Source organism: Meleagris gallopavo, chromosome 8, assembly GCF_000146605.3.
Source record: "Meleagris gallopavo isolate NT-WF06-2002-E0010 breed Aviagen turkey brand Nicholas breeding stock chromosome 8, Turkey_5.1, whole genome shotgun sequence".
Classification (NCBI taxonomy): Eukaryota; Metazoa; Chordata; class Aves; order Galliformes; family Phasianidae; genus Meleagris; species Meleagris gallopavo.
In genome coordinates, this window is record NC_015018.2 from 14,511,433 (window position 1) to 14,534,834 (window position 23,402).

A 23,402-nucleotide genomic window follows, 5' to 3' on the forward strand; every position below is an offset into this window, starting at 1 on the left:
AAGTGGAAGGAAAAAAAGAAACAGAAGAGTCCTCTGCCTGCATACTGATCTCCATCTCGTTAAGTCCCTACTGACTGCAATGCCTTTCAACTAATAAACATCCTGGAACCACATTCATATTATTACTATTATTACTTACTATTATTGTTATTGATTTGGAAGAAGTACAAAGCAGAACGTCTAGTAAGTCCAAACGTATAGCTCACTTATTACTTTGCAAATACTTGTTCAATCTAGGCACAAGGCACAAACTCTTTAAGAGTACAGATTTTCCTCAGAAAGGCAGTATGAACAACCATGCAAAGCTTGCTTTTTCAAAAACTTACTCTTATCCTGTGATAGAAAGGGGAAATGAATTTTATACTGGCAACTACTCTGAAATATAGCAAGTCTTTCAAAGATCATTTAGAAACATTTTACACTTTTCACTGCAGGAAAGCACAACAAAACCTAATTGGTGCTGAATTAAGCGTTAACAGTATTCCGTGCCATTGTGTGGTATCATCATATGCTAAATTAAGGGACACATTTTCCTCCTTTCATTATTATTCTAATGTGAAGAGGTGGGAAAAAGATGATCCATACCAAAGGAAGGAAGAAGGGGGAAAACAATAACAAATTGGTATCTCTTTTGAGAATTGCCCCACAGGCCAAACATTTTTATGTTCTTAATCATTATTAAATGACTTAACATGACACACAGAGCCTGGCGAATGATTGCATCCTGACATGAGAACGAATTACAAATGAAATGAAAGATCAAGCTGTATTAGAGGACTGCCTCTGGGAAATGAAAATCTTTAATTCTCTTTTATTATTGACATTTATTTGGCTGCCATGAATAACAACATAGCAAAGAGATTCAGCTATGCTCGTGCACCAAATAGCTTATCCCACGGCTCAAAACTGCCTTAACATTTATCATGTTTGCTTTTGTAGCTGACACCATTGCATGCACTCCCTATCCATCTTGCATTTATCATGCATATAAAGTGCATTCTCTAATTTAAGTTCACTTAATAGCAAACAAACAGCTAAGATTAGCAAGTGTCAGTCCTCAAATAAGCCCCCAGTTGTAAAAATATCAAAGAAGGGATTAATGGATTTGTTAACAACTTCAGTTTGAAGAATAAAATAAGTACATAGTGAAAATTAAATAAGAGCACAGAAGGGTTACATGTAAGATTTAGGTTTACTACCACTATTACTATCTCATGTATAAAAACATTTTTACACTGCTATTTTTCAGCCAACTGTACAATACTCCAGTGGAGTGCCTCCATATGGGCCATTCACATAATGCAGTAACATTCTGGAAGCAAAGCTTTCATCATTATTCAGCGAGATACACATACACAACTCTCAGTGACTGCTTTCTATTTCCTTTAAATCAGTTTGTAGCTAACAAAATACAGGAAGGAGCAAACTATTGGAGAAATCACTCTAACTGCTGCTAAGAATGATCTATACACCAGTAACATACCTACTTAGTGCCTAGCCTTGCAGCCACAGGCTGAAGCAAGTTCTGATTTTGAGGCAAATATTGTATGAGTAAGCACTGGTCCCTCAGGTGAAAAGCTTCCCCAACTTCACTTGATTTCCAAAGGAGGAATTCAACCTTGACTAATAACTTACCTTGTGCAGGAATGAATGACTACAATGGCTCACCACAGCACATGTTTTTAATAGCTTTATTTAGTCTAGAAGCATAGGTGGACAAAATTAAAGAGACTGTCAAAAGGTAGGCAGTCGTGTTTATAATGCTTAAATCTGTGTGTCGTACATCATCAATTTCGACAGCACAAACTACTTGTATCCCTGCTAGAACACCTTTTTCTCACATATTCCTTTGAGAATAGAAGAGCAGACAGCTGAGAAAAGCTTGAAGTGAGCTTTCTGCTCAAAGCAAAAAAGCCTGGAAATTCACTTAGTACTGGATTTCACTTCCTCCTTTTCACAAATGTTTAAATATACTATACTGTTGCACAGCTGTTCTCAGCAGGCATAGTGTGTTCTTGTTTGCAGCAAAGATGGCTACACAGATAAAATCTCAAGTCATAAAATCTGAGCAAAACCAACTGGATCAATATTTTAGATCTGTGTTATACAGAAGTACTTCACATGTTCAGAACTAAATTCTCAGGCATTCCTGTGAAATATTAACTTCTCAAATTCAGAATCTTAAAACAATTAGAAGCATAACAGAGATGAAAAACACTAACGTCAAAAGGCAAATGCTCTGCCTACCATTTAACAATTATAATAGGTAAAACCAGAATTCGTTGTTGCTTAACTAGAATATTTACTGAGTGACAACAAAGATATGAAAAATGTACCTGTAGCCATTACAGTGTCCTCTTTCCCCTGGGTAAAGATTACAATTCGTTGCCTTTTAGTGTTCACCTTTGGCAGGGCTTGTGTCTTCCGGGCTATCTCTTTAATGTCTTCAGTCTATTAATAGAGAGAAAGAAAATTCTTTTAACCAGCATATTAGAGCAGTGAAAGATTGGAACTTTATTAGCAGATCAAAATATTTTTTTTCTTATGGTTAGTAAAAAATAGACTTCGTCGTCAGTAAAGGAAGATTTTTAAATGGAAGAATACTTCATTCTCCTAAGGGTTTATATAGCACTATGAGACCATTGTTTTTAATCTTGATAATGATAGTTCAGCTATTCCAATTGCTACAAAACTGCTAAGCTAACAAAGGAATTACAGAGCATTTCCTAACGAGCAATTAGTGGGTTTGGGTTTTTTTTGCTGCTGACTAGATTCTAACCTTACCTACCATAAAATTAAAAGTAAAATTTGTAAGAGAATACTTCAGATAAACTCTGAGCTTGATTTTCATTCAATCTAGTCAGGTTTTATAGTACTATAATCCCTCTGATTTCAGAAGGATAACAAACACTGTTTCTTGAAATCCCCTACAGCAATTGATCTCAACACATAAACCCACCGCACCCTGCAGCATCTTCAAAGGTGTGGAGCCCAGGTGGACATGCTGTGGGCTCACTAGCTCTCTGCATCACTGAGATGTAGGGAACGAAAAGTTGGGAGCCACTCAGTGGGGCATAAATTTTCTGAAGTGAGGAAAAGCTGCAAAAAATTAAAGAATCTTTGCTTCAAAGGGACTTTGTACACCACAGCACATCTAGCTAGGAACTAAGAACTTAGCATAATGAACCAAACCAGAGATCCATCCAAAGCCTTTGGCAGCAACAAGTTTGAAATGTTTTAGTTGATGCAAGAAACCCAACAACACCGCAGCTTGTCACTAGAATATCATCCTTCCTATTCTCATAGTTCAGTTGCCGTATAGTTTGAAACACAACCATTGCAACTTCTAATTTGTTTAGTTTTCAATCTAATCTAAGTATTCCTGTTATTAGTAGAAGCATTAAAACCTTTTATAATGATTTTGTTCTCAAATTTATCTCAAGTCAGTAAGTTCCACAGATTAAGTTTGGTGTATATATAAACCTATTTCTTGCCATCATACAAATATATGTATATACTTAACAGGATGAAAGTAAGACAGATAATTCTCTGTGTTATCTATTGAGCTGCATTTTATTCCTACGTGTGCTAAATAACACCACACAATGTGTGCACTTATGTACATGCAACCACAGTGAAACGCAGCAGACTTGGTGATGGCCTAGTGTTGAATATAAAATGAAAGCGTAACTGTACTTTCTGCATTTTTTGGTGATCTGTTCCATTATGAAACCCAACTCATTTTAACACAATTAAATAATTGAGTTCATTTATAAAGCTGTCCAGAGTGATATCAAGTCATTTACCAGAGTTACAATTAATCTGTATTAATAAATTGATTTTATTCCTCCAAAATCAGCATATAGTGTTATTTTTAAAACCAGGTACTGCACGCGCAGTTTTGACTGTGGCTGCTGATTTTCACAAGTGCACTTGTTTTTCATCAGCAGCTCAGTTAAGCAGTGTAAGAACTATAATCTACACACCACCCAGTTACTTGCTGCTTTTTAGCAATCTTGTTGATCACACCACTGACAGCACTTCACCTTTACCACGGACAGAGAACAAGCCTGGGCTATGCACTTACCAATATCCCTGTAAGTGAAAATTATCCAGCTCTTTTGCAGTAGTTCTAGCCTCTCTTTAATTTCTCTTCTCTCCGGTAGTCACTGAGCTCATATTGATTAATACACATTTGTCAAATACTATAATAGTTTGCTCTTACTTACTGCTCTCTTTAAGCCTTATTTGAATTCTCTCACACTTTTAATCTCCATATACAGTTACTATACTAACACATTTGTGTTATTTCATCCTCCTGTTTAGACTCTTATCATGAGCTTTCAAAAGGCAACCTCTACTGTTGGAGAAGACTGAGGAACCTTGAACCCCCCAGCAGATGGAGAGCAAACAGAGGCCACCTTAGCCCTAATTCTCAGAAGGCAAGAAGCCCCTTAAAATGCCAGAGAAAATAATTGCAACTGCTGTTCTTTTGTTTTCAAATGTCTTTTTAAGAGGAGATTTGTGAGTAGAGGGTATCAGCTGGTGGCACAAGCTGTTGGATAGGGCATGAGAGGAGAATTACAGCCCTTCAACTTGGTAATTTGTAAGCTTCTGAAGGCTCACCTACATTCTGACCTACTTGAGGTCTTGACAATTAAGAGGCCCGTGAATAAAACTGCAATTGTGGATACCAAGAAAAACAGGAGAGAGGAGGTTAGTTTTTGCTAAGGAGGAATCAGCTCCTAATGACTTTATTAAGCACATTTACAGTGGAGCAAAGCAGGCAAAGAAATCAAAGAGTTTGAAGACATTTGTGTAATGTATTTACATGTACTTTAAATTTTAAGAGGAAAGTAAGGAAGCTATAATGGAGGAAAATGACAAGATCAAGAGATGATTCCTTTGGTTTGAGGAAGAACGAAGATGAATTTATATGAAAAGGAAAAATACTAGTGAAGAATGATGGTAGAGAGTGAAATAGAGTAGACTGTAAAAGTAAGTAAAATGCATATACGCTTCTAGGAAGAATTAAATATGTAATTGGCATATAACAGTAGAAGAAAGGTATCTGGTGGAAAGAATTTTTTCAAAAGGTAGGAATTTCGAAACAAGCTGGTCTGGAGACTTGTGTCTGCTTACACAGATTTCTAAAGTAACTAATACCATATTCTAAGAGAATTAACTTGGTGCTTTTAGCCAAAATCACTTTCTACACTGAAATTTTTCAAAGGAAGAGAATAAAATAGTTTATATAGCGAAAGAACTGGGACTTTAACACTAGGGAGGCTTAACTTCTCCAGTATACATCTTTGCCTTATCACTGTGTTATATTTTGAAGGTACAACTGTGACATTTTAGAGCAGGTGAATATTTACAACTTAGGACTGCAGCAGTACTGTGTCCCTCAATTTGCTGTCAGGCAAATGGTATGAAATGCTGTCATCTCCTATTTCTGCTCAGCGTGTACATAATATTGTCAAAGAGCTATAATGAATGATATTTAGTTTGTATTGACTCAATACAATCTACAGACATGGCTGAACAGTGGGTTTGTGGACTTACTGCCTCTTTAAGGTGCCACAAATTCACATGATACTTGTATGTATCTTAGAATACACTTGAGTCTGATTCTGATGGTTGGGCAGGTCTGATCCTTGTCTCTGAACAGTCATAAAAAAAGCTGGGACCATCACAGCCATGAACTGAACAAGCATAAATCCACTGAAAACTGTGGATCTGTGCAGAGGATCTCACTGCTTTTAAGGCTGAAATTTATCCCAGGGTATCAAAACTCTCTGATTTGGTTTCCTAACCAATATGTATTTCATGGAAAAACATCATCTTTAACAGGAAAAATTATTTCCATGGCAGCTTAGATAAATCTGCTCCTTTAATTTCATTTTACTTAATCCACATTTATACGATGCATTTACTCACATAAACTGTGGAATTAACTGCAAGACGGAAATGGAGATAATATTAAGGAAAAAAAAAAGGCACAACTGTTCTTCAGTGACAAAGATTTCCGAGGAATTGATTTTAATTTTTTTTTTTAAATAAAATAAAATTATTTCCATCTGTAATTCAGATTCAGGTAACAGCAACTTTTCATTACTTTTACAGCAAATATCCTCCTGATTTTTGCTCTAGTCACTCCAGTTCTTTATTTTACCTTTTTAATCTTTCTCTATATAAATTACAGAATCCATTTTACAAGATTTTGAGACCTGATGAATTTTTTTCCTTTAACTAAGGAAATTAATTGAAGCTATTTAAGTTTTTCCTAAGATACTTTCTTAGCAATGTGATTTTCATTTTTTTTTTTTTTTTTACCTTTCACAGCACAATGGGAAAACAACACTGCGGACACTTATCAAATCTTTGTCAGGAAACTTGACGTGAGAGTTGTTGCCAAGCAAGGGGGTAATAAGAGATAAGATCATAATCATTGTGCACTTTACTGATACGCTGTAATCAAATGTGGCAGATTTAGGATGTTCAGAAGGAGCTGTGCTAAAATCTCTAAGCAAGCACTAATGGAAAGGTTAATATGATGGTAGTTAGCAGACACCAGCAACAGCAGTTTGTCACTAGAACTGAATTTAAACCAGGCATATTCAAAGTCTTTAGCTCAAGGGGGCAATAAAAGTATAGAATGGGTAGACTTAATACACTACTTCCTTTCCTTTTTATTGTCTAGCTACCAGAGGGTACCAATAATTTGTTATGCTTCATAATATATTTGGAGGCATCTGTGAAATTCATTCATTTGATAGAATAAATTGAAAGTGTATTTTTATGCTAACAATACGGATTATACAAATGAAAATTGACAGTGATAAAATGTCTGGATTTCTACAAAGCAGCCGCATGAATTTAGCAAACATAAAATGAAATGGGCCAGCCCACAGCTTTAATATCTAAAACACTGATGGCATTGATGTACCTGCTGGTGCACGGCTCTAAAGAGATCTAAATTGCAGAACAAAAGCTGCCAGTCTTTCTTTCTTTTTTTTTTTTTCTCTATGCAGCCATCCACACACAAAGTGGCACGTTCTTAAAAGTGCTGCAGTTTGAATCGCGCGGCTTCTATTATTTATGCAGAATGGGTGTTGAGCAGTCAAACTCCTATCTATTCTTCCCCACTGCAAACAAATCAATTAAGGTGGGTCTTATTCCAGTGAAAAAACATGTAACAGGATTTATGTGCATTCGGTTCTGCAATTTAGATTTCAGTGAGATCGCTTACTATCTGTGAAATTAGTACAACTGTTGTCACATTAATTATAGTATTTAAAACCTGCCTGTTTGAATTCAGCATTAGAGACCAATAGCTGATAGCTCTCCAGATTGAGTTATCTGAATGTAGCCAATGGGAGGGGCTACGAAAAGGCTTAGGCACTCAAATAAATAGCTCAGAAAAATGAAATCAAAGCTCTGAGAATCGCTGTAAAATCAACAGTGTTTACTTCTAGAAAGTAGGGAATTGAGCATTTTTAGAGCACAGATGGAAAGCACCAACTTGAATCTGTTTTGAAACAGAAATTCCACACCACCCTTCGAAAAGCAGCGTGGTTTACATTAATCAGTACCTACCAATTTTATATACAACCTTTCTACAATTCATTTGCATAATGATAATCCGCATATGGCAGGGTTTAAGTTCTTTAAGCGGTGTTATATTTCTCTATTTAGTCTTCCCTCACCACTGCTGTAGCAGTGAATCCTTGTGGAGTGTAATGCAGCTAATGAGGTAGCTTTTTAACTGAACAAACTGACAGGTCCCATATCTGCAGAGGCAGCTTGAAACCGTGCCCAACCTCTCGGCTTCCCAAGAGGCTTTTCAAAATTCAATAAATAACATCTGTAGGCGATGTTGGGTGCAGACCTAGCAGAGTGCGTCATAACACTGAGCTGGCAGAACAAAGAAACCATGACGACTGCCAAGTTTCCATGGCAACCGCTGCGAGGCTTGGAGAGTATAATAGCACATCAATCATTGTCCAAAAGAACTTCATTATCAGCACGAAAAAAGCCTTTAGGATCTGTTTAGTGTGCAATTGTGGGTTAACTCACCTCAAAGCCTTGCTCTCTAGCAAAAGTGGCAGCTTCCTGAAATAATAAAAAAAAGAACAGTTAATTATAAAGTGCTAGATAATGAAGAAATAACACATTTTGAAACTCATTCAGCCAGTTTTCCTTTTACACGATTATCTCAATATCCCCACATACAGTTGTTCTATTCTGATAGTTGCACCCAAAGCTTCCCCCTCCTTCCCGCAGCCCAACAGCAGCACAATGTCAGCATGCTGCTCAAGTTCAAATAAAGAAGGTACAATATATGGTATTTTCCAGGTGAGGAAAGTTACTTCTGGACACAGGACTTTAAGTAGGAAATCACACTTTCAAATCCAGGCAAATATCCTTCAGACATATTTTGAATTGCAATTACAGCGTTATCTCCATTGATGCACTTCATGGGAGATGGGTTTTTAAGCCATTTAAAAAAAATCATTTGTCATCTACAATGCATAAAAAAATAGGAGTACAAAATGTGTTCAAACCCTTGTGGTGGAATCAGATGAGCATTTTAAAACACTCTGATGTCTTAATCACCGCTTTAGGCAATTTAACTATGTTCTTTTCCTCAAAGAACAGAGGAAACATTAGGGTATCAGAATGTCCTCATTTCTTATTTATATTAATTGGAGCAATTAAAATCTCTTTTGAAATAAAAGCAAGGAGACAGGAGACAACAGCAGTGTTCTTCCCTCCCTTATTCACTTTCTACCTCAGCATTGCAAATACAGTTGACAGTGCTCAAAGTGTTTACATTTTAACTTACAATCTTCCAGATTATCTTTGCCAAGTGACATTAATAGAAGGATAAGACTTGAGCCTGAACAGAGAGCTGATCTAACTAAACAAAAATAACTACCGTACCGCACCATTTAAGGCCAGTGTCCCTATGACAGCTTTAATACTGCAGAAAATACGTACTTGTGGATCTATATGATTTGCCAATTTGGGGGCAATCTACGAATCCGAAGTGAGTACAATTGATTATAACAACAGTAACTTGAGGTTAATAAAATGCGATCAGCTGAAAAGCACAACTCCTCAGGCTGCTTTGCTGCAGAAACATAAGGCTGACCGGGTTAGCCTTGGCTGATGTTGACAGAAAAACTGAATCATGGTCCTGACAATTGGGTGCGGGCAAGGTTAGCCACTTTGACAATTTACTTACAATTGAATTCCTTCTTGTACATCACACAGTCAATGACATTTGCTAGCCTGGCTGTCAAGAAGGAGTGTAGGGTTCAAAGATATCATGCAGTGTTTTCCTAAAGCAGCATGTGATTAACAAAGCCTATGCTCATATGAAAAAAGGAGCCTGTGAGCTTCCACTATACAGTGATGCACTTACAATGAACCACAGCACAATCAAGAAAGCCTCAAATGAGACTTGGACACAGAAAAAAATCCCACAAAAAAAAAAAAATAAAATAAGAGGAATAAGAGAGCGATAAGGAGGATAGAGAATAAGAAAATAAATTAACGATTATATACTGCAGCCAAATAACTTCTGTAACCTCAGGTTTTTGGTCATGTGAGTGAAATTGGAAGTTGCACTGATCTGTCTTAAGGGATTTCTTTAATACCCCAAGGCAGCGGGACAGTAACATCTGTGTTAAACTATTGTTTGGGCAGGAAACTGGACACCAGTACATTCTTACATCTGTGAAATAAAAGCTATTCCAGTTAAGTAGTACTTCCTTATGTGAGAGACTTTGAAAGAATTCATCTTAATTTTCTGTTCTGGGGCACCCATGCATAGCAGATGTGGTTTGAAAGACCTGGCTCTTCCACAAGAAAGTACAAACGGATTGCACATTTGGCAAAATGCATCTTATCTTAGGATTTTCCTGCTGGAGCTTCGTCTTTTAGCCTGGTCTGTTGCCCAGCGACATGAGCAATGGTAGCCAGCACACAATCACAGTTTGACCCCTAATGTAAGGTGTATGTATGTGCCAAAGAACAACAGCAATCTTAATTTTCTTCTCTCCTGTCAACCAAACCTCACAACACCTCCTGTGCAGGTTCTTCCAGTAAGGAGCCCGCAGCTCCCTGAGAATCAGCGTCTCCCAGGATTACAGGCCCTGAGAATTAAGGCCCTTCTAGAAAAAAAGGAGAGAAAAGCTCAAAGTACATCTTTAGAGACTACGGTTTGGTGTTTGCAAAATGGTGAGAAATGTTCCGCAGGCCCTGAATGCAGGGCCAGTTCAAAGTAAATTAACCAGATAAAAGCAATGAGGAGCTTTTAGTATCTATTCACAGTAACAGTGAGAACAGGAAACAAGCGGACCCCATCTGTGCAGCCTTAGGGCACCTCATACTGAGCCTCACGTACCTAATAGAGTAGTCAGGTTAAAATCGAAGTGGCTGTAACATGTGGAGACTGCTGGGGTTACGGCGGCCAGCCAGGGCGTTCCCTGATGCAGGTGATAATCAGTATGATAATCACTGTATTTACAGGCTTTCCATTTTATATCTGACATTGGAAATCACGGAGAAGGAGGGATTAAGGAAATAAACAACCTACACAGAAGCATTACTGCTCCCCAGAGAATGCAGCATTTCCATTCATGCATGACATGCGACAACAGCAAAGCAAAACAGCAATAGAACAGAATTTTCTTAGGAAGCTTCATTTCACGTCAGGAGTTCTTTTGGTTCTGATAAACTTTAGGTGTTATTCATTCATTACTCCAAGTCAGCATTTTCAGATCTATTTTCCATTTGTGTCTACAGTGCATCTCACTTCATAACATCCTCTCCACCACCTTTCTTCTCTTTAATACTAAATATATTTTAAATGCTCACACTCCTTTTTTACATAGGCTTTTTATCATCCACAAGAGCACATTTGTTGCTGTACCACCTAAAGCAGAAATGGGATTTGTTAACAGTTATGAAACATTATTTGGCTCCTGCCATTTTGGAAAAAAATAATCCCCAAACATACAGTCATATTGAAGTAAACAGCATACAGTGTCATTTAAAGGAGTAACACCATGTCACCAAAGTCAACACACACCCTCTCTTCGCACAATAATGAGCAGTTTACACAGGAAAGCAAGATAAAGAGATAACAATAAAAAAGACAACTTCCTCCAGTACTGGTCTTGCTGTTACACTTGATTCTCTTGATAGCTGAAAACTATTCCCTTTTTGCACATATTTTGCTCCTGCTGGAGCTCCAAAATTTAGTAAACAGAACCACATATAACCTATACTCCAGTCAATTGTAACAGGCCTTGTTAGAATTTGGGGCCCTTTTATCATCAGCAATAGAAGCACCTTGTTCACAAGTAAACCAAAATATACCCTCTTAACACAGAAACCATTAGCTTCTTCACCCTCAGGAATTAACCACTGTGTCAGGAGAATTTTGGGATTATAGAGTTAAGTTGGCTTCACTTCAATAATTGCATGTTCATTTTGCCATAACACACAGAAGACTTACTATGTATTAATTTTTTGTAGGTAATTAATTTTTGTAGGTTTTTAATGATAAGCTGGCCAAATCATAGCCAAAATACTAACAACATGCATATTGGGTTAAATTGCAATGAACAGCATTTAAATTCACATATTTCTGAAATTAGATGACAGAAGACCATTTCAGAAGCATCACCAACAATATTATCTGCAATACACATTTTAACCTTATACAGAGGAAAGGAGCACTGTAAACTAAATTTGCATTTCATTGCTGAAATCAACATTATCTCATAAAGAAATGATAAAACAGCAGGACAGCAATGATACCTTTGCACACTGAATGCACTTCCCATAATTACACAAGAACACAAATGCAGGAGATGCCAGAGCTAATTGCATGCCTCCCTCCTTCTTAGTAAAGGAGGCATCTCACAGAATAACCTATAACTCGCTAAAAAAAAGAAAGAAAGAAAGAAAGAAAAGAAACAAAAAAACAGGTTTGGATGGAGTTCCCATTCCAGCAACCATAAATTCTTGACTTACCCGAAATAAGCCCCCCAAAAACAAGCCCTGCTCACATTTCCAGGAATACAATCCCCTTTTTCTGCACAACAAATCCATGACTCAGTGTCTTCACCCCATCCCATAAATCAACAAAATCTTGGCCACCACGCACTTATACAACATGAATAACTGTAGGGGAAGATGCCTGCACTAAATTAGAGGCATCAAGAAAAACAAGCAACAACAAGAAACAAGCAAATAACAGCAAACAAAACACAGCAGCAAATGACTATCTGGACTATCCACGGGCTGTTTGCATTTGCTGGAACCACTCCTACTGGTGCCAGCCACGTTTGATTACAACCTAAATAGCACCTCTACCACTACACTTCTTTTTCTGCAGATATCTTCTAAAAATCTATCTTAAACATTTCTTTCTTCAGCTTCAGGGTATTGCTGTTGCACAACTGCTTTTAGAGAAATATGAACAGTTAGTTTTCTTCCATTTACACTGTTTCCTTTAACACATCAAAGGCAATTATACAGCCACTTAGTACTATCAAATCACTGATGAGTTCATCTCTAATCCTGGTATAACTTCTTGTTCTTTGTATTCTCTCTGGCTTTTCCACAGCCTGTCGTGTTTGCTGAAACAAAGTGCTAGCAGTTGCACAAATTTTCTCTAACATTCAGACCCTGTTATCTAAATGAAATGGCTGACAACAGAGTAAAATAAGCAAATAAGGATATAGGGAAGACTCATTCAAGTGATGTACACTGATATCTACAACCTAATTCTGCACAAGATTGACTCAAATAATAGAGACAGGTGCTAAAGATTTGTGTTTCTGAAATAGATGCTTTTATATATGATTTCTTAACATAAAGTAAAGCTTCTAAGACAAGAATTGAAAAAAGAAATAAAAAATGTTGTTTTTCTCACCATACTACAGACATGAAAGTCTTCTTTCATTATAATAAAATTTCAAACACTTGCACTTCTAATTCAACTTTCCTTAGGCAGTCACATTTGTCCTACCTATTACCCTGTTACTTTGTCACTTTCACATTATCATGTCTGTTTCTAACAAAGAACTTTCTTATAAAACTCTGCTCTCAGAGCTATACTCTGTTTTACGAACGCCATAGGTCCTGAGAATCTCTGGTCTCAGCAGTATGCTTTGTCCAGTAATTCTGAATACAAGCCCTTAAAAGTCATCTTTTTTGTTAAAAGCTCCTTCTTATTATGTGAGATTAGTTATTCATCAGCTATACAGTCATGAAGACTACTACTGTCAAGATCACCATAAGCCCCTGCTTTCGGTATTTCTCTCACAAAACACTCACCAAAGTGTGGGAGCTAAGTTAGTTTTTAAGGACATGGACTAATGAGCAGTACCATGCCATGTTTTACACTCCTCCAGCTCTAGGCCAGTTTACACTAAATACGATCCTGGTAATGGCATTTGTCTCAAGGCACAGATATGATAGTGGATTTTCAGTCGCTGCCTTTGGATTGTGACAAAGATGTCACACATTCACTCACTAACATCGTGACACCACTCTTTTCTGAATGGCTTCTGAAAAAGCCAAACTTGAGCCATTTCTCAAGACATTCAAGATCAGGCTGGTTGGGGCACTGAGCAACCTGATCTAGCTGTAGTTGTCCCTGTTCATTGCAGGGGAGTTAAAAGGTCCCTTCCAACTCAAACAGTTCTATGATTCCATGAAATAAAGGTGATATCAAAGTTGGGGTAACAATAGTCATGACGTACTTAAGGAATCAGAGGCAGACACTGTTAGACTACTTGATGATCAATTGAAAACATGACTTCAACAGGTGGCTGTTATCATTCTGCTATCTGAAAATAAATTGATAGAAAATCTATAGAATATACTTCCAGCTGGATCTTTAACCTTTAGTGCCAGCAGTACACCTACTGCAGCTTGTGAGAACTTACACACATCGCTCTTCAATTCAGTGCTAAATAGCTATCAATAGTTGCTCAAAATTCTTAGATTGTCCTATCCAGCCTTGCGTGTCACTGTAATCTGATTTAAAATTCAGCTATCACTACATTTCACTGTATAGAAGCAGTGCAAGTTCATATGTCTTGATTAAAAGACGGCTATTTATAAAGGCCAAGAGGGGAATGCAATTTTATTCTTTTTCCCTATCCTCCAGAAATGCTTGCCTCGATATGGGTCGCATGAGAGTTTGAGAAACAGAAGTCTAAAGAACCACCCAGTATATTTTCTGAAACAAATGCATGCCTGATGAAATTTTGCAACTGCTGATAAAGTTTGCACTATTCTTGGGGATATGTTACAGGAATATAATGTTTCAGTATTATTTTCCTTTGATAAGCACTAATTCTTGATTTGGTCAATAGGATACACCTGTTCACATTTCAGAGAAGATCAATAAAATCTGGTCACAGAAAGGACAGACTCTGCAGACAGCCTGAGAACCAGCACTGAGAATCAGCAGTATCTGAACAAGTATCTATCCCTCACTGGGTATTACTGAAAAAGCACAGCTGGCATCAGTTGCACGGGCAGATTATTGTAAAGGAACACCAAGTGTTTTTTTCCTTTCTTTACTCCTACCATGACTAGTCCCAGATCTGAAAATAGCTTTTTTTCCACAAAGGATAGCAAAGATATCCTTGCTAAAATATATCCTAAAATATTTTCACAGTTTGCTTTAGTAATATGAAAGATACTAGCAAATCTAACTATGCTACCTTCACACTGTAAGTGAAAATATAAATTAATAATAGTGAAATGAATAATCAGAACAAGTAGAAATACCGTATGGGATTAAAGTTGTAATGTTCAGAGGGGGTTCTGGCATTCTACCAGCGGGTTTTGTCTGAAAAATCATAGTGTGAAAAGAATGAAGAAAGGAAATGCATTTCTTCTCCTGCTTGGGTTCACGTTGGAGCATCTGTTCATACAATTTATATTATATACAGTTTGTTAATATTCAAGTTATTTATTCTCCTACTTATGTTACTACCAGAACTATAGATCCTGCTAGAATTTTCTATGGAAAAAATCATCCTGAGTTGGAGTGTAATGCCATAACAAGGTCTGCCACAGCTGCAGCAGTGATATGCCTCTGAGCCATTTTGAAATTTTATGACGGATAAAAAGCTATTACTTATATCTCTACCCTACATCCCTACCTAAAGAACTGAACTGGTTCTGACTGTACATTTCCCTCTCCTCACAGATTATAAGCACCAAATTAGCGAACTTCCTTACACCATCTCTTTATACAAATGTGCCTATCACTATCTTAAAAATGAAACGCATCATGATCAGAACAGAGAGACTCCTTCTTTAATCATCACCAAAGGAATAGAACATAATAAAAATGAAAACAAACAATAAAATGAATTTAATAGCTAGAGGATAAGAGCTTTATACACATATAAAAAATAAAAGATATGTGGGATCTTTTGAAGCCTTTAATACTGCACATTATAAGCTCTTTGTACTAACCTTCTGGCTCAAGGATGACAAACAGAAATAAAAGATTGCATCATTTCCAACAAGGCCTCCTATGATTGCAACCACTCAGAGTAGCCTGAAATCACTGACAAGATATTCTCATCTAGCAATTTCAGTTGAAGAGAATAATCAGATACTGTGCTAAAAGTGCTGGGATACAACAGGACATGTCTATTCTAGCTAGAAGGTTAACACATTTTTAGCAGTAGAATTTAACTGTTTTCTGTACTTTGTTTTGCATGATGTCATGCACAGATATTTAGAATTATAACTAAGAATATGACATTGGAAACTCTATAAAGAATAATCATCACATAACTCGCTTCATGTGCTAGACTTGCATTGCTTGTAATCTTAGCAAGAAAAAAAACAAGTGTTCACTGCAACCTCCAGCATTAACGCTAATTTTTAAACAGATATTAATAATATGCATTTTACCCTTCCAATTAAGTTTAACCCGGTTGTCTTATAGCTTCTTATTAAGAGTCCGTTGTGCTCTTTCACACTAATTTGATAATGCATTTACCTGCATTCAAGATCCAGATATTCAAGTTTTCTCTTGTATTTCCCATGTTAGCTACTGAAAAGGAAATCCTTGTTCCCAGTCTGCACTAGTCGCACTCTCAGAGCATGGTCATTGCATGGAACAGCAACACTGCAATCTGACCATAGGTAGGTCACTGTGGTTCCAAAAGAAGAACATGAGCTCTAATTCCTGATGTGACTAAGGCACTTTTAGTCAGACGGGTTGCTAATTTCTTGAATCGTTTAAAAAAAAAAAAATTGCAGTAGTTATAATTAGTATTTGTCTGCTTTTGACCTATAACTGCTTGAGGATGAGTGCCTTCCTGGTATGTTGGTCCTATTTCTAAAAGAAACCAACCTGAACCTGAGATGGGTTTAGGCAGAGCAGAGGATGAAAGAGAAAACATGCAAGATAATTAGAAAGACCACAAATTCCACAATATTTTGAAGAATTATTACAGAATCCCAAGTTGAGATTGGAAAGTACCTTTGAAGCTCATCTAGTACAACCACTCTCTCACCCAAGGTCAGCTAAAGCAGGTTGGCTAGACTGTTTTGAATATCTCCAAGAACAGACTCTGCATTGCTCCCCGGAGAAACTTCTTTCAGCATCTGACCACCCTCACAGTAGAAGTTTTTTCATTATGCTTAAGGAGAGTATTTCAATTTATGCTCACTGTCTCTCGCTCTGTCACTGAGTATCCATCTTGATTATCACCTCTCACTAAGTATTTAGGTGTTAATAAGATCCCTTTGAACCTCTTCTTGAGGCCCTTAGCTTCTCCTTATCTACTTGGTCTCCAGCCTGTCTTGATGCATGAGGCTATTTTTTCCCCAGGTAGAGCACTTTCTATTTTCATTTGCTGAACTTTATGAGATCCCTGTCAGCCCATTTCTCCATTCTGTCAAAATATGACATTAAAAATTTGACATTACATTTTGCTTTAAGATAGTAGCTACTGACTGGAAGTACAAGATAAAATCCATGCCAGGTCTAGGTAGATGGGGAAAGACTTTGTCAAAGACTTTATTGATGTATAAAGGAAAGTTATGTAATTGTTAGGATAGAAGAAGATACAACTAAACAAACCAAGCAACTACCTACAGTCACAATGAACCAGAACAAGCTGCTACAACAAATAAGCAGAATCTATAAGAGACTGTGAAAAACCTTCTACTCAGCATCTGCTGTCCAAAGGGCTACTGGCATTCAAAAGGAGACCAAGGATGAAGAAAATGTGCTAATCTACTCATGTCTGTACTACTGAACTTTGCCTAAATGTTTACTTCACATTGACTTTAAGAAACTTGGCTTGTTTTGGGCTGCATATATTCAAATTACCTATAATCAATTTCTTCACACATTCAGATCACTCTTCCTCCACTAAAATTGCTTTCTCCTTTAAAAATTAGATCATGGCTCTCCTTTTGGTTGTTTTTCTTACCATGTCTTCAAAGATTCAAGTGAAATTTTTTCAGGAAGTGAGGTTCAAAATTCCTCTGCCAGAAAGCAACTATACGTTTTCTTAGCATTTCTTTCTACTTTTAAGAAATCACACTCTCATTGAAAATAAGAAAAATTATAAAAGAAAGAATACAAAATGATGACTATGTATGATTTGCTAAATAAAAAAATAAAATTTCAAAATTAAATAATGCATAAAAAACTGCATTCCTGCATCATCTTTCAACTAATACATGACAACTTGTTCATTAAAAGCATAATTTTCGCAATGCATTGCAACATGGACGACTGTATTCAAACTTCTCCCTTTCAAAGTTGTCATCGCACTGGATATATAGGAGTTATAGCAACAAGAAACTGAATCCACTGCAACTCTGCCTGTCAAGTATTTGCCTTCCCTGTTAAATTAACTTTATGTACATATATATATATATACATATACGTGTGCATTATGCATATGTACATACATACATACATATATATACACACACACACATATATATATAACTTTCCCAAATGCATATATACAGTTGCCTGTTCTGGTCTTCTACACGCACCCATTATTTGAGGTTAAATCAGTGGTTCACATTAGAGCTATAACAAGGATTAAAAAAAAAAAAAATCCACTATGGAATCACAGCAACTAAACTACCAAAATTTACTGGCTCTTTGAAGTTTTCTGAGTGCTTGAAGGTAATGAAGATCTCCATCTATTGCTTTATATATGCTAGTTACATCAGCATTCATGTTTAATAGTACTGATGTGTCTTTTTCTTACTATGAAGTAATTTCACCTTAGTAATGTGTAGTAGAAATTAATTAGTACCTGTTCTCTCTTAAAGATATCATTTAATACATTAACTAGTTGTAAAACATTTATGTGCAAATAGATTTTTCTTGCAGTGTTATGACTGAGAATATGATCTATGTACTATGAACTATTGTTCTGCAGTTTATAGATCCACACAGTTAACTTTTAAAGACAAAGTGAAAAGTAAAATTTGGTCTCGGTTCACATGAAAGGGAAATGTAAGATTTGAACAAGAAAAAAACTCAGTTTTGACTGTGCTCTTTTCACACAGAGCAGCTCTCTAAATCTCTGCTAAGCAAGGACAATCTTCTAATGGCATCAGCTGTACATTCTAAAGGATCATAAAAGTACGCCAAAGTAAACCATTAATGCTTTCAAAGATTTCCACATAAGTGTACAACTAACTTAATAACTTTGATTCTAACTCATGCACACTCTCCATATGCTCCAAGATTCTAAGAACATTTTTTAATCCTCACCTTTACTTCAGGACAGTTACCACTTAAAACTCCAATTCTGTACCTTTAAAATGCTACATTTATTTTAGGATTTGTCTAACAAACATTTTTTAATTACTAAATTAACAGATTGACATTGTATCTTAATATACACTTATATTTTTACTTACTTGTATATATTTTACTTACTTGTATATATTTACTTTACTTGTTGGTGTATTGTAAATGAACCTGAAATGTATCTAAAATTGTACCAGATACATTTCTTATTTCATTACATGATAAATCTATGGCTGCAAGTTTCTGAAGCTGAAATTAGCAATGGTAGTAATAGTAGTAGCAGTAATTCAGTTTTGGACAGGTTATTTTTAGCTGCATTCTTGCTCTAGCCCTTCACTACAGATTTCTCACACCTCCTGAGTGCTTAGAAGTGTAAATAATCTTTTTCTTTCCTTCTGTCTGTAGCTTTATATTTGTGTTTAAATATAACAGAAGCTATTGCAATTTAGTTTGCCTCATACTTTCCAACACAAGAAAAGAAACACTTGCAACTTTTTCCATGATGCTGCATCTCTTTCATTTTATGCAAAATTTGAAGGGAGCTCTGGGGTCAGAGTAGTACTGCTCTTTTACTAAGATTGCATCCTGATTCGAGCTCTTGAAATTTTATTACTTTCTCTTGTATGAGTAATAAATATTTGTCAAAATACCATACAACAAATGACTGGAACATTCTAAAACATTACTGTTGTACTGTTCAGAGCAAAAGTGGTTGCAATAACAGAACACCGCACACTGAATTTGAAGCTTTTTTTAAAAGACAGATATTAAGGGATTGGAAAATGAAGAAAAAGCAAGCTAGGGCCTCTGAAAAGTGGCACTAATTTGTAGAATCTCCTTCTTTTGATGCTGTTTTTCCAAAATGAGCACGGAGAAAAGTAGCACTCACATAACATAATAAAATATAATTAAGTTATAAACAATAAGCTATTCAGCATCAGCAGACACATACACCATCTCCCTAATTCCTTGTCTCTTGTCAGATTTTTGCACTGCACTCTCCTCTTTCAGTCCAGTTTATCATCTCACTCTACATTATGTTTCAAAAAGTCCCATGCTATGTTTTGAAAACTGCCATGCTCTAAAAGGCATTTTGATCTTAGGTTTAGACCATGAAAACAAACAATTTATTTAGAGTCTGGCTGGTTCACATGGTGAGCAGTGAACAGTTTGCAGAGGATTTTGTGCTAAAAGTGTCACTTTTAAAAAATAATATTGAAGTAGTTCTTTACAAACATGGCAGTTGTCCAAAGCACATATGGAACATTAAATATAACCATAAAATTTTATGCACCAGATTTGACCAAGATCTTGAGCTCCAATTTATATTTTCTCCATTTTGCTGGAAGACTAGCTGCATTTGATAAAGCTACTTCATAAGGACTCTGTTCTCCTAACATTTACACATCACACATCTGGACTTGGAAAGGCAGTTTGAGTAAAAGAGCCAACTAATGCAGATCTTGTTTACATTATGTGCAATTAGTCTTGTGTCATGAATCTCCCTGGGATATCAGAATGTGCTGAAGGCACCCAAAGAACATGTACTTCAAATAAGAGTGCATAAACCTGGGTGTTTATCCATGGGCTTCTTATACATGATCATGTAAGAAAACTAATAGCATCTATGTTTCCTAATAATGTTTCAATTCATTTTTATTAATTATTTGTATGTAATTAGAGCTGCCCTTGGTGCCTGAAGATCTCTGTTTGGATTGCTTTTCTCTCACAACTTGCTCACTGCAGCCAAGGGAACTAAGTGATGGCAGTTGCAACACTCAATTCAGTTACATAAACATATCGCCCTTGCCAGACTCCCCTGCGGTGTTCCCATTTCATGAAATAAGTCTCCAGCATTTAGTAACGTACTGTACCAACAAGTTTCTTTTCATGTGACAAAAAATTAGGTCCTCTGCTCCTGGCAGCAGAGAGGCATGTGTGTGAACATGTCCCTGGAATCCACCCCAGCCCATGTGGCTGCACCAGCACGAGGACAGAAAAAAATAACACTTGAGTAGCTGCAGAACAGGAGTTGGTCACCAGACTTCAGGAGGAGAAAGACAGCCTTAATCCAGAAGCTGAAGAAGGCTTACTCCTACGTGTGTTGCAGAGACAACACATGTGAATGCGCATTATAACTTCACCATATACAAGAGGAATGTACTTTCCTATTGAGTGTTTTGCCAATAATGATTAAAAAGAAAAATCTGGCTAGCTTATTTCTATAGGTGTAAAACTTTTTAACATCACAGTTGGTACAAACAGTCTTGACTAAGAAAGCAGTATGTGGTAAAAGTGCAGAGGTATGGACAGAGTGACCAGACTAATCAACTGCACAGCTGATCAGCTTTAAAGAGAGGGGGCTTTCTGGACTCTTTCCCTCCATATCTGCTCATCAGCATGAAGTTATATGGTCATTCTGCACTGACCTGCTGGAGTTTACCCTTACGACAGGTAGGTGACTATCTGGTAAATTATACAGGAACTATAGAGGGACTAGTATCTGCATGTCTGTCAGAGACAATGCAAGTCTTTAGACACGTTTATATCAGGCGGCCTAGCACCATCAAAATCTCCAGACTGCTTCTCTTTGAATATCCATGTTCACAACTGCTACATGCATTCAGGTTTTCTTACACTGTCTACACATGAGAAAACACAACTCAGCTATAAGAGGGAGAAATCTAGATACCTAGGGAAAAAAAAAAGAAAAAAAAATTTTCACCAGTCTAGCCACAATGGGATAGCTTGTCACTGCCCCAGTGTATAATGGTAATGTGGGAAATCTTGAATCTCATTCTTGTCTTTTCTTTTTCCTGTTGGTGTTAGCAAGCTGCACTCCAAGATACACAAGAATGCTACCTGAATTTCTTTACAATGTTGCCATTAAATAAATAACAGATGATTTCTAAAATAGAACAAGTAGAAGGGAATAACACTCACAATTTTGTGTTATGGTATTTTCTATAGCACTAACAAGCTGTTAAATAGCCAAGATTTTGTTTTGTTTATGAATTTAAACTTAGAATGAAGGAAGATATCTTCTTGAACATAAAATATTATTTTCCTGTAATACTGCAAGTAGGTACCAACACACCAAACAAGACCAAAGGTTAAGTATATACTAGAAGAGTCTTTGCTGATATGATCCAGTAAAGTTTTTCTTTTACTCGGTGATAAAGGATTTACAATACCAGGGACATTAGTAACCAGAGATTCACTTGCACCAATTGTTTGTAACCATAAAATGTCTCCTTGATCAATGTGTTACTGCTAGAAAAGTGCAACATTCTCGACTTCTGCTTTCAGTACTTGTGCAGGAAATAATCACAGTTCAAGTAGTACATGGGTAGTATGAATTCCAGAAGTAGCAAGGAAATCTAGTGACACTGTCATTGCTACGGTAACTATACTTCTGTATGAACACTGAAGTAAATAGGTACATAAAACATGTATAAGTTGTCACTATATAAGTTACTGCTGCCCTGGAGCTGCCATAATTTGCTTCCTTTAAAATAGTTAAATCTGGCTGTAAGTACCTGTTATCTTGCAAAGTCCTATTATTTCAAGAAGATGACAAGGCTCTTCTTACATAATATAGTGCAAACATACAAGCAGACTGACTTATCAAGCAAGGAACTTTCTGAAGAAGTAATTCATTGGCCTGTAATCAGCAAAGTATGAAAAAGCTTCTGGCTTGATGAGGGAAACCACTCCCAGGCTCTTATGTACCAAGGCAAGGTTAATCCATTGTGCATACTTTGAGACACGAAGGATATTTCTCCACTTCTGGCAAATACAGAGCCATTTTTGCATACAGAGCTCGTCTTATTTTCTCAAGTTCATCTGTTATTCTTTTGCCTCCTCCTCTCCCCACATTACCATGGCTGAAATGTGCAATTAAGAAAAACTCAGACTGGAAAATGTCCTTCTTTAAGTTAACAGAAATAATATGCACAAAGGTTTTGCTCTCCTGTCATGCCCTTCATCATACACAATATTTTGATGGAGAGAGGTCCTCCTTCTGTCCCCAGCTGAGCAGTATAGCACATTTTTTAGGCTTCTCATGCACAAACTAATTTTGGAACAGTTAATAGCAAGCTGCCTTCTAATACACAGTGATGATGAACTGATATTCAGGGAAGGAAAAAACAGCTGTCTTCCAATTTAGACCACAATTGCAATGTTGACCAAATAACCCAGTTTATCCATGGCACAAAATGAAGGCAGGCACATAGGATCCTTTGGATCTTTTGGGATTGTCTCCTTGGATTAGATTACACATATAGCTTCCAAGTCTTATGTTTCTGAAAGAAAATGGATAGCGTTTTGTGAGACCGAATTATAAATATTATCATATCAAATGGATTAGGATAGTCATAAAGACTTGTAAGGCCTAGACAATTCTCACTGATAAAGCAGGTAAAGCTGAATAAGTCTTTCATAGAACATACACCAGTGCATGACCAGTGATAGAACAAACATCTCAGAATCCATCTGCTGTGAGGGGAAAAAAATGGTGGTAATAATATTTTATGTATGAGGAGAAAAC

At 36.6% G+C, this 23,402-nt stretch overlaps 1 protein-coding gene across 1 annotated transcript in view; it reads right to left on the reverse strand.

Moving 5' to 3' along the window:
* Positions 1–23,402, reverse strand: part of ADK (adenosine kinase) — a 255,177-nt gene that overhangs the window by 35,531 nt on the left and 196,244 nt on the right. Inside the window, exons 7-8 of the mRNA XM_010714373.3 lie at positions 8,080–8,115; positions 2,337–2,451 (exon numbers count right to left, since the gene is read on the reverse strand). Of these exons, the coding sequence (XP_010712675.1) occupies positions 2,337–2,451; positions 8,080–8,115 (151 nt within the window). The remainder of the gene's footprint in view (positions 1–2,336; positions 2,452–8,079; positions 8,116–23,402) is intronic.